The sequence below is a fragment of the Tasmannia lanceolata genome, unplaced genomic scaffold, assembly GCF_043159265.1.
Source record: "Tasmannia lanceolata isolate RefF3 unplaced genomic scaffold, GAP_Taslan_0.1 ptg000003l, whole genome shotgun sequence".
Classification (NCBI taxonomy): Eukaryota; Viridiplantae; Streptophyta; class Magnoliopsida; order Canellales; family Winteraceae; genus Tasmannia; species Tasmannia lanceolata.
Genome location: NW_027518680.1, coordinates 61,794,132 through 61,811,727, shown reverse-complemented (window position 1 = coordinate 61,811,727; position 17,596 = coordinate 61,794,132). Strand labels below are relative to the sequence as shown.

General features: G+C 37.0%; 1 protein-coding gene and 2 pseudogenes across 3 annotated transcripts; 1 reads left to right on the top strand and 2 right to left on the bottom strand.

The window, feature by feature from the left end:
- The first annotated feature begins 4,926 nt into the window (after window positions 1-4,926).
- Window positions 4,927-8,404, top strand: LOC143864068 (uncharacterized). The gene is made up of 2 exons (XM_077374888.1): window positions 4,927-7,671; window positions 7,840-8,404. The coding sequence occupies exons 1-2, from the start codon at window positions 4,965-4,967 to the stop codon at window positions 8,286-8,288; spliced, it is 3,156 nt and encodes a 1,051-aa protein (XP_077231003.1). The 5' UTR covers window positions 4,927-4,964; the 3' UTR covers window positions 8,289-8,404.
- Window positions 8,405-8,782: 378 nt separating this feature from the next.
- On the bottom strand, window positions 8,783-9,744 carry LOC143858174 (VIN3-like protein 2 pseudogene; annotated as a pseudogene). Its single transcript, XR_013238885.1, has 2 exons — window positions 9,471-9,744; window positions 8,783-9,363 (listed from the first exon to the last, which is right to left on the bottom strand). The product of XR_013238885.1 is annotated as a VIN3-like protein 2 pseudogene (transcript).
- Window positions 8,822-14,204, bottom strand: LOC143858165 (VIN3-like protein 2; annotated as a pseudogene). The gene is made up of 2 exons (XR_013238880.1): window positions 13,583-14,204; window positions 8,822-9,771 (listed from the first exon to the last, which is right to left on the bottom strand). The product of XR_013238880.1 is annotated as a VIN3-like protein 2 (transcript).
- Between the last annotated feature and the right edge of the window lie 3,392 nt (window positions 14,205-17,596).

Here is a 17,596-nt window from a genome sequence, read left to right as displayed (position 1 = left end):
GTCTTTCGTAGTTACGATTATTCGGGGTATGGAGCCTCTTCTGGTAAGGTAAGCTGCACATGATACCTGATCTGGCCTTAGATTTCTTTGACCAGTGAAAATACTCTGTAACTTGCAACAGAATGGTTTTCAATTTAGCAATTTATGAACAAAAGAAAGAAAAATGAAATAAATCCTCTCCCTTATGTACTTATGTATCTATCTTTTGATCTTTCTCCCAATCTCTCAATTGTTATACATGTAAAACCATGTTGGTGTGTTATTAGCCATTGGATCGAAACGGTTATGGATAAGGGAGTATATATGCTAATCCCTTTATTTGTGAAAAGTTAACTCTTGTAAAACACACAACTAACAGCCCCTTGTTTGGGAGGAGAAGTCCCTCTGCCACTGTAGCCCAAACAATTGATTATTGAAATCTCTCTGTGCTCTCTCCTCACTATTCATCTCATCTCTTTGCATTGCATTGTTTACATCCAAGCATTGCATCTTGCTTTTAGATCTTCTCTGTCACGTGGGTTTTCACTGGTATCAGAGCAAAGCAATACAGAGAAGAACGTTTTGCTCCTTGCCCATTTTCACAATCGGATGAGATAAAGGGGTTTTCCCCATCAGGGAAGAGTCTTTACTCTTACCATCAATTGTACTCATCTCTCATCTTGTTTGAATTTCTTATCTCCTCACTAATAGGGCATCAGACTCCTTGTACTACATCATCTATCTGATATAGCCTTTGATTCATTGCTCTTGGCTTTAGTGGATTATTAATCTAGGGGTCGGATTTCTCATCATTTGGTATGCTCAAAAAAATTCACAAGTAATCTGATCCATCATCAACAGCAGCAAGAGCATCAATACAAACTAGAGAAGCTGATATTGTTATATTAGTTCTGTTATATAATTAATTACCTAATATCTACGAATTGGCTATGAAATTCAACCGATAGCAGCTTTATCATTGCCATGCTGATAATAGTCTTTTTTTTTATACTTTGGATCTTTCAAGACTGAGGGCTGTTGTTCTTCATAGTGCAATTCTGTCAGGAATACGGGTGTTGTACCCGGTTAAAATGACATTGTGGTTCAACATTTTTAAAGTAAATCTTGATTTGATGTAAGTTTTTAAAATGACATTCTCCTTGTACCCTGTTGTTCTGCTTTGATGTAAGTGCATGTTTGGGTTCTCAATTATTTATTTAGAAAGTTCCAATCTGTATTTGCAGAACATTGATAAGATACGGCATGTCAACTGTCCAGTTCTTGTTATACATGTAAGTCCTGTTCTTGTTTTACATCTAAGTCTTCAATATATTGGTGTAATTTACAATTTTTTAGCATCTAGACAATCAGTTGTCATGACTGATTCAAATCTGTATTTTGCATATTTTCCCTTGCTTTCTGGACAAGTAAACAGCGATAAAACAACTTTCCGGCATATTTTCTCTCGCTTTCTGGGCAAGTGAACAGCGAGAAAGCAAGGGAAAATCACAGTTTCTTTTCCTTTCCTTTCCATTTTGCCACGTCAGATTCCTTTCCTTTCTTTTCCTTTCCTTTCTCGGGAAAACAAGTGAACAGAGCCTAAGACAAATCTCTCAAACCGTCAACATAAATGGTTAGCAAAGGTGGCTAGCAAATCCCTAGACAAATTTAAAAAAATATGTCAAAAATCCGGGTGACCCGCGGGTCGACCCGGCACGTATGGGCCTGGTGCGGGTCCAAGCTTAGTGACCCGGAAAATTTTCCGGGTCATTTTGACCAGGCCCGTTTGACCCGGACCCGTACGGGCCGGGTCAAATCCTGCCCAGCCTGCCCGTTTGCCAGATATCCCTACCAAAATATGGGAAAAGTCTTATACGCCCCTTTTTTTTAAAACTATCTAACAGCCTTTACACATCAACCATGACAGACATCATTATGACCAATATTATGAAAGGGAAAGGTTATCAGCACTACTGTATTTTGATGATCGCACTTCTCACTTTATTAAAAGTACGGTATGGCCCGCACCATAGGATGATCCAAACCGTCCATTAGATGTGCCACAGCCTAAATAGGATGTACCTCAAAAATCATTTCCATAGGTTGATCCTAACCCTCCAATCTAAATGTTAGAGGGTTCATCCTAACCCTCTATAGATCAGAGAGGTAGAATCAACCTATGAAAATAATTTTTGAGGCACAACCTATTTAGGCTGTGGCCCATCCAATGGACGGTTTGGATCATCCTATGGCGTGGGCCATACCGTACTTTTAAAAAAGTGAGGTGTGCGATCATCAAAATAAAGTAGTGCTGATAACACTTCCCTTACTAAAATAGTTACCTGTTTTGAGAAGGAAAAAATTTCTTAGAAACACAAGGTGCTCATGGATCTACTAAAAACGGTTTGGGTGTCCTTTCTTTTTTTTCCTAATGTGGCAAAACCGAATGAAAGATATTCATCAGTTTCCTCTCACAAAGAGACCTTAGCAGTGTGGGAAACCAAGAGACTTAATCGGCTAACTTAGAGACCTTATCTGTTTGGGAAAGCCGCCTAGCATGAAACATGTTATACCCAGTCGGTCTCATGGTCACATGGGTCCTTTGATATGCCAATGGCATGCATGGGGCGCCGCTGCCAACAATCGATCAGAAAACCGCCTCGGCTGAATCTAGTATTTCCAAAACACTTGGGATTTATCTCTTAGACTCCCTAGTGAATAGAATACAAGGTAGATAGAGGGAAATAAAAAAGCCAACGTTTTCTCTTAAAGTGGGTCCCACCAATGTGGGCTACACCACAAAACGCCACCAGTGATACAATTTCCCCATACATAATATGGCCAAACATAAGTTATCTACTCCAGGGAGTAGATAAGTTATCTACTCCAGGGAGTACCTACTCTTTTCTCTTTTAATTAATCTTTGAAAGCATAAAAAAAGAACGATTCAAATCCTACTTGTTTTGATAATGATATCAAATATTTGTTATGCCTTATATATAATGTTATAAACAATAAGAATCATTTAAATCTTTGAAAGATTCAAATCCTGCTTGTTTTGATAATGATATCAAATATTTGTTATGCCTTATATATAATGTTATCAACAATAAGAATCATTTAAATCTTTGAAAGATTCAAATCCTACTTGTTTTGATAATGATATCAAATATTTGTTATGCCTTATATATAATGTTATCAACAATAAGAATCATTTAAATCTTTGAAAGATTCAAATCCTGCTTGTTTTGATAATGATATCAAATATTTGTTATGCCTTATATATAATGTTATCAACAATAAGAATCATTTAAATCTTTGAAAGATTCAAATCCTGCTTGTTTTGATAATGATATCAAATATTTGTTATGCCTTATATATAATGTTATCAACAATAAGAATCATTTAAATCTTTGAAAGATTCAAATCCTACTTGTTTTGATAATGATATCAAATATTTGTTATGGCTTACATATAATGTGGCCAAACATAAGAATCATTTAAAGGGATTTGCTGGTGAATTTGGTGGAAAGGCATTTGATGGCTTACCTTTTCATTAGAGAACAGCCACATAGGCTCACTATTCACAAGAATTTGTCTTATTCATTTTATTCATCTGAGTTGGCTGTTCTCTCGTGCAAAAGTCCGTTGTGAAATATCTTTATGCAATAATTTCCTAGCAAATCCCCAGTAACAAATATATGGTCACAGCATCTTCTTCAACAAATTAAATCGTTTCTTTCGCTCTCTTACATGAAATATAGGAAAAATCTCTGCATCCATTCCACCGGGCTCCCTCATCTGGACGGCAGCTAAGTCAAGTAAACATGGTCGGCCACACTTAAAATATTTGTTATGCCTTATATATAATGTGGCCAAACATAAGAATTGTTTAAAGGGATTTGCTGATGAATTTAACGGAAAGGCATTCGATGGCTTACCTTTGCATTATTAGAGAACATCCACATAGGCTCACTATTTGCAAGAATTTGTCTTATTCATTTAATCCATCTGAGTTGGCTGTTCTCTCATGCAAAAGTCCACTGCGAAATACCTTTACACAATAATTTCCTAGCAAAACCCCAGTAATAAATATATGGTCACAGCGTGTTCCTCAATAAATTAGATCATTTTTTTCGTTCTCTTTCATGAAATCTAGAAAATTTCTACATCCATTCCACGGGGCTCCCTCATCTGCACGGCAGCTAAGTCTAAGTAAATGTCATCGGGCACACTTAAATTAACAACTGTGAGAGGGCTTATGACGATGGTAACGGTCCATTTGATGGAAGTTAAATGCCTATCTAGGTAATTTTGGTGTTTTTAGAAAGGTTTTTCGATTTCCTATCTAAGGAGCCCAAGATTATGCGATTTGGACTTGATTTGGCTAAGTTATAGGCAGTTTTAGGATATGGTAAGTGTCTATTACAGGATTACTATTTTAGGTAAGTTTTAGTCAAGTTTTAGGGTTTATTTATGTCATTTTAGATGGACGGCTACGATTAGTTGCTTAAGCCTTAAGTTAGATTTTAGGATTTCTTTTATTATAAATAGATATTATGAAAGGGGCAGATATATCAAGACTAATTCAATTTGTTTTGCTCCTTAGCAGCGATATTCATGGGCCGGTACGTCTTATACAAATAATATTCACAACTAGAAGGTTTTGGACAGTAAAAATAGGTTCAAAAGAAATGGAACCCTAGGAAAATTACTATAATACAGTGAATATTAATAGCTATGACAAGTGGAGCTTCCTCTCTGTTTGGACCATTTAAATGTTTGAAAGCCTAAAAATAAGGGAGATGATATTTTCACCCCTCTGCAGTACGCATTCGCCTCCTTTTAACGTGATTTGACATCAAAAAGCGTTAAAGTTGCACACTGTTCACTCCCCCCCTATAAATAGAAGGGTTTGAAGATGACTCTACATCTTCCACCCAGGCTTGCTTTTTTAGAGTTCAAGGGGATTCTGTTCACTTGCCATGGATCTTCCCAATAAAATGAGTCGTGGGTTATTGAGTTTAGCATTTCTCTTCCATGTTACCCTCCTTTCTCTGCTTTTCTTATCAGTACAATCTGGCACCACAGGAAACAAAACCGATCGACTAGCTTTGCTCGCCTTCAAATATGTACTAACCGATCCTAAGGGCGCCTTGACCTCATGGAACAATTCTCTCCATTTCTGCCAATGGCAGGGAGTCACATGCAGTCGTCGCCATCCGCAAAGGGTCATTGCCTTGAACCTCACCGATCAAGGCTTAGTTGGACCCATGGCTCCCCACATAACAAATCTCACCTTCCTCAATGAAATTGACCTCACAAACAATCAATTCTACGGTCAAATCCCCCCACACATGAGTCGTCTATCCCATTTGCGTTATCTCAATCTAAGCCTTAATTCATATCAAGGTGAAATACCGGTCAATATAACAGCCCATTGCCCAAAACTCACAGCCATGAATTTAAGTTACAATAATTTTGTTGGCGGAGTTCCCAACAAGTTCCACTCACTCTCTCGGCTCGCTTTCTTAAACCTTATACATAATAACCTCACAGGAAAAATCCCACCTACACTCGGGAACCTTTCGTCACTTATCCAGTTAGAGCTGGCATCGAATAGTTTGGAAGGAAGCATCCCGTATGAGCTTGGACGACTAGCAGCCTTAGAATCTCTTGAACTCGGAGCGATTAATTTGTCTGGTATGATTCCTCCCCCGATTTACAATCTCTCGTCTTTAGTTAAAATCTCTGTCGCGAATAACCAGTTGCATGGAAGCCTTCCATCTAACCTGGGCCTCTCTCTCCGTAATTTACAAGCACTTCACATCGCTCTAAACCTATTCACAGGACCCATCCCAGTCTCATTATCTAATGCATCACGACTTTCAGAGCTTGATTTTGGTGGCAATAGCTTTAGTGGATTCCTGCCTATGAATTTGGGAAGCCTTCAAGATCTCCATTATCTTAGCTTCGGACATAATCAGCTAGGAAGCAGAGGCAAATCCAACGACATGATTTTTCTCACTTCCTTAACCAATTGTACTACTTTACAAGTACTACAACTGGCAGCCAATTACTTAAGTGGTGCACTGCCCAACTCTATAGCTAATCTCTCAACTCAACTGACATACCTGACATTAGGAAGCAACCAGATATTTGGGAGCATCCCTTCAGGTATTGAAAATCTCTCAGGATTAGCGAGAGTGTGCATGGAGATGAATTTTCTCACAGGTACTATTCCTGTTGTACTTGGAAAGCTTAACAAGCTGCAAGTATTGATCTTGTACACAAATGGATTGTTCGGCCAAATTCCATCTTCCCTTGGCAACATAACTCATTTGTTAATACTCGATTTATCTGAAAATAAATTACAAGGAAGCATTCCATCAAGTCTTGGAAATTGTGGATATTTGAATGAATTAACCCTTCGTCAAAATAAGCTTAGTGGTATCATACCCACACAAATTCTTAAGCTTTCCTCTCTATCGATATACCTTGACTTATCCCATAATTCTTTCACAGGGTCCCTTGCATCAGAAGTTGGAAGCTTGACACAACTTGGGGGATTGAATATCTCATACAATAATTTATCAGGAGAAATTCCCAGCACGTTAGGCAACTGTCTTAGTTTGGAATACCTTTATATGGATCATAACCTCTTTCAAGGAACCATTCCTTTATCATTGATCAATTTAAAAGGTATTCAACAGCTAGATCTTTCGCACAATAACTTGTCTGGAAAGATTCCAGAATCCATGGAAAACTTTCTCTTTCTCGAGTATCTAAATTTGTCATTTAATGATCTTGTGGGTGAAGTACCAAAAGAAGGGATTTTTAGAAATACGAGTGGGATTTCAGTTCAAGGAAACAACAAGCTTTGTGGGGGTATCCTAGAACTACAGTTGCCAGCATGCCCTGCCCAAGTTTATCAGAAACGTGGAATATCTCATTCTCTAAGAGTAATAATTTTAATAGTCGGTTTGGTTTTATTATTTACTATATCATCTTGTTTCTTTGCTACCTTCTATTGGATAAGACGCTCGAGAAAGAATCCTTCTGTTACGTCATCTTTGGATGATCGATGTTTAAAGCTTTCTTATGCGGAGCTCCTTAGAGCAACCAATGGATTCTCTTTGGAAAATTTGGTTGGTGCTGGAAGTTATGGTGCCGTTTATAAAGGATTTGTAGACCACAATGAAATGGTTGTTGCAGTGAAGGTTCTCAACCTTCAACAACACGGAGCTACTAAGAGCTTCAACGCCGAATGTGAAGCCTTAAGAAACATTCGGCATCGGAACATCATTAAAATCTTAACTTCTTGCTCAAGTATTGATTACCAAGGCAATGATTTTAAAGCCTTGGTTTTTGAGTACATGCCTAATGGGAGTTTAGAGAAGTGGTTGCATCAAAGTAGAGATGGGCAACATCCACTGATGAACTTGACCCTTATACAAAGGCTAAACGTAGCCATTGATGTGGCTTCTGCATTGGATTATCTTCATCACCATGGACAAATACCACTTGTTCATTGTGATTTAAAGCCGAGCAATGTTCTCCTCGATGATGACATGGGTGCCCATGTAGGTGATTTTGGGTTAGCACAGTTTATTTTTGAAGCCACTGGTAATCGTCCTAACAAAAACAGTAGCTCGATGATGATGAAGGGATCTATTGGATATGTTGCTCCAGGTAAATGGCTTTCTCAAAAAATTTATTCTTTTTTATTGTCTTATAAAAATTCTGAATTTTTTCATTAATTAACTTAATTATGCGATGAAGCTTTAATTTGCAACATCTCATATTTTCATTATAACAAGATCAAAGCTTTGATTTTTATATTCATGTTTAAATGGAAAGAGTATGGTATGGGTGGAAAGGCATCTACACATGGAGACGTGTACAGTTATGGAATCTTGTTGCTAGAGATGTTCACAGGAAAAAGTCCTACCGATAGCATGTTTACGGATGGCCTAAGTCTCTATCAGTTCGTTAAGATGGCTCTACCAGATCGAGTAATGGAGATCACTGACCCACAATTGCTCTCAGAAGAAGTCCCAGTTGTCAACAATACTAACAACGAAAATCATAGCAATATGAGACCTAGAATGCATGAATGTATGGTCTCAATGTACAGAATCGGTGTCTCTTGTTGTGCAAAATCGCCAAGACATCGAATGCAGATGGATAACATCGTCAGAGATTTGCATGTGATCATAGACTTATATCTTGGACGTGGCATCTATCGAGATATGCAAACTGGGATGCTAGATTTACATGAGGGTTCATCTTATCTTAGTAATGACTAAGGTGTTTATCGAAGTTGATTGGTTCGAGGAAAAGAATCATTCCAAACATTTTCTCATACCCTCATCTTGAGATATGCAACTTCCACGATGAAGATGGTTGTGTCTCGCCTTAATGTTGATTTTCACGGTTTCTAATTTCTCTAGGTTGTTTCCCCTACAGTGAACTTTTTATTTCCTTTCTTTAACAATGTTATGTTTGTTCATCCAAAAGAGAAAAAAAAGAATTAAAAAGTGGTGGGTGTCTAAGAATTTGATGCCAAGATTCTGCGCACATATAATAATCATCACTTAAATTATTGGCATGGAACCATATGATGTATATGCATATTATGTAATGAAAATGCTTTCTAGTAAAATTGTTTAGGTTATATAGTTCTTTGAAGCAGGAGATTAAATTACCCACCCACCTTTGTAATATAGTTGCTCGTGAGACTGGTAAACCATGAGTACTTTGGTGGCTGCTTACTTTACATTATTAACAAGATTAGTGGATGGATTGGAAGAACCCAAAAATGGATAAGTCCCAGCAAGAATTTTATCAAATGATCTCACCTACTGGTAAATGTTAATTTTTCAATGCCCTCCAAATGGACAGTTTAAATTAAAAAAGACAGTGAAGATAAAAGTAATAGTATACAGTCAATGGCCCGTCTATTATACCAGCGGCATCTCCAGGTCGCTGAGGATGAGATCAAAGACCATGCCAACGGCACAAAGATTGATGGTCGCCTTCTCCACCAACTCGATTTCCACACAAAGGCTGGTTTAAGAGCATGTTTTGAATCTTGCGTTTAACCCTATTTTCATCCACGATGAGGGCGCAGTTAACTTGTTCTTCAGCTCAAAACCTGTCTCGAAGAGGAAGCACCAAGATCTGATACCAAAAATCGTGTGTTTGGTATGAGCAAAGTACAGGTTGGTTCTGCTGGATAGACAGTAGTATCAGCTTTTTGATGCCATAAGGTGTAACCTGCAACCTCTTCTGATATTGCATCTTCTGAGCCCAAAACCACAATAACAGAAATCGAAGATGCATCTTCGAAGCTGATAATGGTGGGAGACATCAAACTGGCATCTGCAAATGTTAAGCACTCAAAATGACTTCTTGATACTGTCCATGTTTTGCCTTACGAGCAAGCAAAATATACTATCATGTTATAGGGATTTCCAAGCAATCCATACCCTGCATCTTAGAATCAGGGAACACTTTCAAAACACAAGAAAGTATAGAGTCTAGCGTCTCCAATGCAAAAGCACACAGCTTCTGAACCTCTGCACCAGATGAGTTCCTGTTGACAATGCCACGTGCCAAAGATCCAACTTCTGCCTAAAGCTTCTTTGTTGCTTCATCCACAATCTCATGTAGCTTTTGGTATTTCTTGGTTCCACTGAGAAGTATGCGGCTTAGAGAGACCCGATAACACAGTACATCAACTCATCTAGCATCCTTCGCTATTATTAGCTGTTGCCTCCAGCATCGCACCTGCATCAAACGAGAAAGGGTTTGACTTGAAAGCAGAGTTTTGGTTGGCCATTCAACCATTGTTTGTAAACTCGCACTAGAACAACAACTTACCCAATGTAAACGGAGCCAACTAGGACGAATTAATCATTAACTTAGATGAAGAGGGGAAAGGGTGTTTAAACAGTGATCTACACCTTGTATTACAGTTGCTAACTTCTCATAAAAACAACATATGAAATGAAAAAGATCAGGATAAGGTAGGGACATCATTTTCTGTCCGAGAATTTTCAAGCGACTAAAAGTTGAGATTTTGATGCTTCAAGTAGTAACAATCCAAAGTTAGGAGCCAGAAATGCAATTAAGTAGGTTCAAAGGTACGTAGCTTACAAAGTCTAATAAAAGCCAAAGAAAAAAGTTTGAAGATTAACATCACCAGTAGGTTTTGTTTAAATTTTGCTTACAATATAGAGCAAGGCCTCCCAGCCCTTTAACAGTGAACAAGACTGATGCCTTGTAACATATAAAATTTAGCCAAAAAGCAATACATTATTCTCGTGCAATGGGAATCCTGCTGGGATTGTCACACAAAGGAAAAAAAGAGCCTGTTCATGGTTCAAAGTTGAAACAAGGTCTTGAGGAATTAAACAAAACCACAGAAACATAATAAAAGGTAACAAATACTATATCAAATCCTCTACGCCAATAAAAGCAAACAATATCAACCATGTGACAGGTCTTTTGCGAGATTTAGGTGAAACATCATCACATGATTGCAGGAAGAATTGGTAAACATGCATGTACCTCAGCTCTTTTGCCCTCACATAAACAATAACTAAACATGTCTTTTCCATGTGCAGGTATTCATTGATTCCATTCCTCGTAAGAAACCAATGTAACTGTTACTTTATCCTGGTTAACCATAAAAGTACAGATAATCCTAAACTGAATGCTTTTCGCTTCTCACCCAACCTCAGGATGTTCCTTGGAAACATGTTAACAAGGATAAACAAAAATAATCATTCACAAAAACTTACAGTACGACCGAATGAAACTGTTAGTATAGTCGAGTGCCGATATTGTAATTACAATTGGTTAATAACAGGATGTAACGAAGAACCACAAGTAAAACCAAGTGACCTTTTCATGTAATTGATTGTGATATGTGTACGAGTAAGGAAAAAATCCCTTTCCTCAAAATAGAAAACTGGCCAAATCCAAACTAACCAGGTTACACTGCACACTTAATAGATGCCTGAGCAGAAATAGACCTTTTATCTATGATTAGTGGACACAGACACAGGTGTTGCGTGTTGACACGGACACGAAGTGTCGAACACGGCAAACCCCCAAAATTTAGAAATGGGGACACAGCTAAAATAGAAAGTATATATGATACCACAACAAATATTAGTCAAAGAAGAGCTTAAAAGAGTTTATAATAAAAGAATAGTTAATATTAAAAGAGGTAAACACAACATGCAATAATAAAACAGAATGTCACACTTGACTCAACACAAAAACATGTCCACACACCCACAATAACTTATACTAGTACAGTTGAAAGTGTCCGAAGGGGTGTTGACGCAGGTGGACATGCGTGTCATGTCAGACATGGAAGGACAGATATACTAATCAAATCAAGGAAATTCTACAAAGGGGCCGAGGTGAACCCCAAGGCTAAATCAAAAGGAGAAGAACAAAAAAAAAAGTGCCCGAAAAAAGTCAATCCTTGAAGCATTAGAAGCTTGCCCTATGATACCCAAAATACAAACATGGATATGGACATGGCCGTAGGAATGGAGATATGACTCCATATTTTCCAAAATATCTGACCCAAATACAGATGTAGGTATTCTATACAATGACATTGGATATAAGACACGTATAAATTAGATGGAATTAATAAAAAATTCAAAAAAACATTTATAAGATACATACTCGAAATTATAACTGCAAATATGTGACAGTAATAAGAGAAAACATGATAATTATAAAAAAAAAGAGTGAGATGCGTTTGAAACATGAAATTTATTTTCACATACTCTAAATCACTCAGGAACAAAAAATTTATAAATTATAAGATACAAATCACTATTTCTAATTACATAATAAACAAATATTTAATTTACTTAAGCTTTTGGAATGAAAACAAAATGGATATTTAACATGTTTCCTAGAAGTACTAGCACTCAATACATGTAAAACATGAGTATAGCTCCCCCATTTACAAGTGTAAGGGTAATAGAGTTTTCAAGTAGAAATTTTCTTCCGTTGCATTAATAATTATTAATAGGAGAAAAAGCTTGTAATAAGTATGAAATACCTAGAATCATTCAAAAAAAGGTATGAAATACCTAGAATTACGGAACTAATAAAGATGTCATATAGATTACACATAGGCATCAAATATTACGTGTAGAAACAAATATTAGAAATTCAAAAGGTTACATATCACAAGTATTAAAGCATAAGAAAAATCCTTCTTGTACACGAGTAGTTATGAAGAAAAAAAACTGCAGAATTCCAAAACACCACATTGTCAAAATTTGCAACTTTAAGGCATAATGACACAATTTTAAAGTTAATAGATATAATAATGTATAATGATAGAATTTGTTAGACACCATATTACATAACATCTTTGTTTTATCTCTTCATAATTCAGTTATGTGAACAACTTTGAGACAGAGCCGCCCAATGACAGAATCAGTAATAACCATCAACGGAAAGACATATTTCCCCAGTTTTTTAACAACAATTTTCCCATTATGGAAAGCATTGCCTTGGCAAATCGAAATTTCCAGATGATAAAATCAAATTCAATTCTCAGCATGGTTCTTGAGGAACCCAATAGAGAGGAAAGTACCTAGCCGGCACTTGGAATTTATAGCTGACCCATGTGTCCTGCCGTGTCCGACACGACACGCATGTCCACACATGTCGACACTCCTTTGGACACTTTAAAATTGTATTGCTAGGTGTGTCGGTTAATTTGGGTGTCTGGGCACATATTTGTGTAATAATCAATAATTTCATGTGTATGTTCGTGTCACAATTTCTATATTTTTAGATGTTAGCATGGAAGACAACTCATATCCATGTCGAAACTCGAGACACAAATCCATATTGACAAACTATGATTTTATATACTTTCTATTTTAGATGTGTCCCAGTTTAAAAATTTGGGTGGTTTTCCGTGTCCGACACTCTGTGCCAGTGTCGACACGTGGCACTCTTGTCCGTGTCCACAAATCATAGGAGGAAACAGGTAACTGTGCCTGGCAATGAAAAGGTCCTCAACATATTGGCACAAACTCCTCGTTGGAAGCCAACAAAATGCCAGAAGAGCTAGCCTCATTCATTCATCCTTCCATCTCAAAGTGTTTTAGATCGAATCCCACAGTAAAATAGATAAATAAAAGCCTTTTCAACTTCCATAGTCCAAACAATGTGAATCGAAGCCTTAACCAACATATGGTACGCAGCCTAAGGCTGCCCGCTCTGCACCATTTCTCTGGCAGCTTCAAACACTCGAAACAGCCACAATCACAAGAATCAGATATTCATATTTGAGAATCTTTAATAGCCTCTAGATAGGCCAACATTTTTATGCTGGGAAGGCACAGAAAGTTCTAGGTCTATTCTAATTGACATTAGTAGAAAAAAAGAAGTTAAATAGCATACCGATGCCAAGATTCACACACACACACACACACACACACAACATGACGATTAGGGTCTTTATATTGAAGAAAATCCCAAACCCCAACAATAAAGTAAAGCTTAATAACACAATTATAAAAAGAAATAAGCATGTAGGCAGTTTTACCCAAGCAAGTCATTCACTTTCTCACAAGATACGCAATAAAAGCACCAATCCAATCTTGTATATTGTCCATTTTCAGCAATGCCAGCTCTTTCATGCTTAATAGCACACTCAATACGGCAAGATATGCCACATGAATTGCCCTGATTAGGAGGGTCGGAGTTGCAAACCATCCAAAGACTGGGATCCTTGTTATCATCATATTTGTAGCATATACAGCACGAGCATCTCTCGCAAAACTCATCTTGTTTCCGTACAATTGCCCTACAAGCTAAGTTTTTGCAGTGCATTAAATTGCCATTGTCAACTGGAAAATGGTTGGTTACAATGGCCACTCGTGATGGGTGATCCATCTTCCTATGTCTTTGGGAAGAGATTTGGGTGTTTCCTGGGGAAGGGTGTGACCCGAAGTGTTTGTTGTCAATGTTTTTTTAAGATTTCTTCTCAGATACAATTTTTAAAAGATGCTCTATCATTTTAGACTTTGTTAAGCCAGCTTCCTCTCTTTTCCCATCTCTGCACAGAGGATCTACAAAAGCTCCCGGCGACTCCATGACTGTACCATTTCAGGGGCTCCCTGTGACCGTTTTCATACTTCATACAGAAGTTCTCTCTTTCCCTCCATCATTTGGATGGATCAAGCACAAATGCTGGAGTAACAGAATCCTACATTAGTTGATGAGCAAGGAATAGATAGCAAGATAAAGACTTCAGGCTCAAGATATTAGCCTGACATAAAAGTTATACAAGGACAGCTTCAACAAGAAGTCAAACAGAACCAGAGCACAGTATTCAAGTTATTAAGCAAGTTGGGGATGACAAAAAGAAAGGTGAAAACATGCAAACACTCATATATTTCCCTAAAAATGTGACCCAATCATCAATCCTATATTTACTGTTATGATTTAGCTGACACTTTGACTTTATTGCTGACACATGTGTTGTGTTGGACACGACACGCGTGTCCACACTCCTTTGGTCCTTTTAAATGTACTCTTCTTTACCGTGTCGGTTGTGGCATTATGTTTTATTATTGAATATAGAGTTTATCTCTTTTATTATTAACTCTTCTTTTATTATAAACTCTTCTTTAACTAATATTTGTTGTTATATCCCCTCCCCTAAACCAAAAAATGTAAACAAACTCTTATTCCAATACCATATTTATTGTATCATACTGGTCTCCCTTTCTCATGTGTGTGTGTATATATATATAGAGAGAGAGAGAGAGATGGTTTGAATCATTAATTGGATTGATTCTCTGGTTTGATTGAACATGCTTATCTGGAACGGTCTCGAGGACTTAAGTGTGCATATAGATCATCATATGTGTGTGACTTTTAGGCTATTGTCATCAATAGTAAAACCCAAATGGATCAATGATCCATATCATGTTGAAAAAACTGTGATGGGCTAACCAAAAGTGTATGATTACTGCGTGTAATTCCCACAATTATGGTTATTAGGAATCTCTTAAGATGCCAGTAAAAATTATTTGCTTATGGTCTTACCTGCAAGTAGTTTTCAGTTAAATATGATTGTTTCATTGTTTGCAAATAATGGTTATAAGTGGTTTTAGCAATGCCATATTTAATGGCCTCTTTGGAAGCCAAAGAAGCCATAATGTCCTATTTAGATATGAGAAATTATATGGTGGCCGAGCGTGAAGTCCTACGTGAAAAGTACCACCCTTGATTTTGATCCAACCGCAGCCTATTAAAAAAGTGGGCTGCTGTTGGAACAAATATCAAGGGCGGTACTGCCCACACGGGACTTCACACTCGGCCACCATATAAATACTCTTTAGAAATAAGATTAAACCAAAAGAAACTTATGTTAGTATATCAAATCTAGTAAAATTGGTTGTAGGGTGTTAGTTGTTGTAGATTAGGCAATAAAGCATTTAGGTATTAGATTAGGATTATCTTTCATAAGCTTTTCCTTCTATGCTTATCTTTGAATGACATAACTCAGGGACAGATTTCAGTTAATCGTAATTGTCTAAGATTAATAGAAATTTATCATTTTTCATCTTATTTGTTTTTAAGAATAAAATTTTGTAGCATCTAAAGAGGCCCTAAGGCCATGTTTGGCAGCAATGAATGTTTTTCCATGGAATATGGGTTTATCAGTTGGAGAGAGAGAGAGAGAGAGAGAGAGAGAGAGAGAGAGACTTGGGCGGGAATGCATTAGTGAGGAGAGGGTGAAAAGTGGCTGAAGATAGGGAAAATAAGAAATTCTACTCAAAAGTGAGTTCTTCTTTTCCTTATTCTACACCCCCTTGGGATCTCCCCAATCATACCCTCTCAATTCTCTCTTTCTCCTACTCTCTTTGCCCCCTTTTCAACAGTTGGTAAGCTAATATTCCATAAAAAAACAAATTCATGGTTGCCAAACATGGGCTAAGGGTCACTTTTGGATCTCCATCAAAGTTATTTGCAGAAAATGTTATATGCAAATAGTCTTGAAGTTAAGTATGATTATTTGCAAATAATGGCTCTAACAGCATTGGAAATGACATATACTTCCTCTTTTTTTCTTTTTTTTTGAATGGTCTGGAAATGGAATATACTTAATGGCTTCATAAGAGGCCTCAATATCTAATATTTTACAAATAAGATTAGATTAAAATAAGGCCACGTTTGGATACCAACAAGATTTAGATTTGGATTTAGTTAATATTTTGAACTGGATCATATCCTTAGATTTCCAAATCAGCTACAACAGTGCAAACAATTCCAATTTTCAAATCTTTTCTGCGAGACATTATTTGGAAATCAATATTTGTGGCAACTTCCTTCACCATCGCTGCTCCTCGACGTTGCTCCGGCAGCAGTGAGACATCCCTCCCTCCCTCCCTCCCTCTCTCTCTCTCTCTCTCTCTCTCTCTCTCTCTCTCTCTCTCTCTCTCTCTCTCTCTCTCTCTCTCTCTCTCTCTCTCTTAAAACATGATCATGAAGATGATTGATATCTAGTTAATAATGAGCTTGTAATTAATGTTATTATTTACAGAAAAGATTAAATTAAAATAATCTCATCGATAAATATTGGGACAAAGGCTTTGTTGAGTTGAGTTGAGTTGAGTTGAGTTGAGAATCTCATCGATAAATAGCGACTAATACAGTGTATCCAAAGAGTCCCTAATATTCTTAGCACTAGCATTGATGTACATTTGTTTAAAAGTTTTATTATTCGAGTGTTTATATGGTGCCCTAGTGTGAAGTACCATGCATGTGGTACCGCCCTTGATATTTGAGGTAGCCCACTTTTTAAGAGGCTTCTGTTGGATCAAATATCAAGGGCGGAACTTTTGACGCACCACCTACGCTCCGGCACCATATAATAACTCCAACAATTTAGATAATGTTATAAAAACAAAGAAATCTATACTCCATCCACATATAAAAGATGAAAGAAGATTAGACTCGTACCTCTTTTTCCTATATCACCCATCTCATTCACCATGTTAATCCTGTCAATTGGAATTTACTTATAAGCATGGAAACAAAAAAAGACAAAGGTATTTTCATCTATTGTTTTGGTTACTTCTACCATTTCTCTTTTAATCAAGCTCGTTTGTTAGGGCTTCAATTAACTAGTTGTAATGAATGAAAGAATTTAAGAGTGCAGCGAAAGGATAAAAAAATGTGTAGCAATTGTATTTATATTAATATTATTAAAAGAAATTTATATTTCTGAGATTTTATAGGGTGAATGCACATGTAGATCGGTATTGGCGGTATCGCCCTAGACATTTGATCAAACAGCAACACACTTTGTAAGGTGTTGCTGGAGGATCAAATATCAAAACTGCTACTTCTGTTGCAGCACCAATACCAATCTACATGAGTGTTTACCATATAATTTGTCGATATTTCCATCCTCTTCAATTTCTTGGTTTCTGTTAGGGAGAAACGAAAGGGGTGGAGATAGGATTTACACTAATTTAAGCTTGCTTAGAATGAAAAGTATTGTACGGTCATTCAAGAAGGCTCAATTCGAACCTGGTTTGTTTTT

Excerpts from the sequence above, each read along its gene's own strand:
- LOC143864068 (XM_077374888.1), top strand. The coding sequence starts at position 4,965 with ATGGATCTTCCCAATAAAATGAGTCGTGGGTTATTGAGTTTAGCATTT. Across the intron at positions 7,672-7,839 it reads TATTGGATATGTTGCTCCAG|AGTATGGTATGGGTGGAAAG; the intron begins GTAAATGGCTTT and ends TTAAATGGAAAG.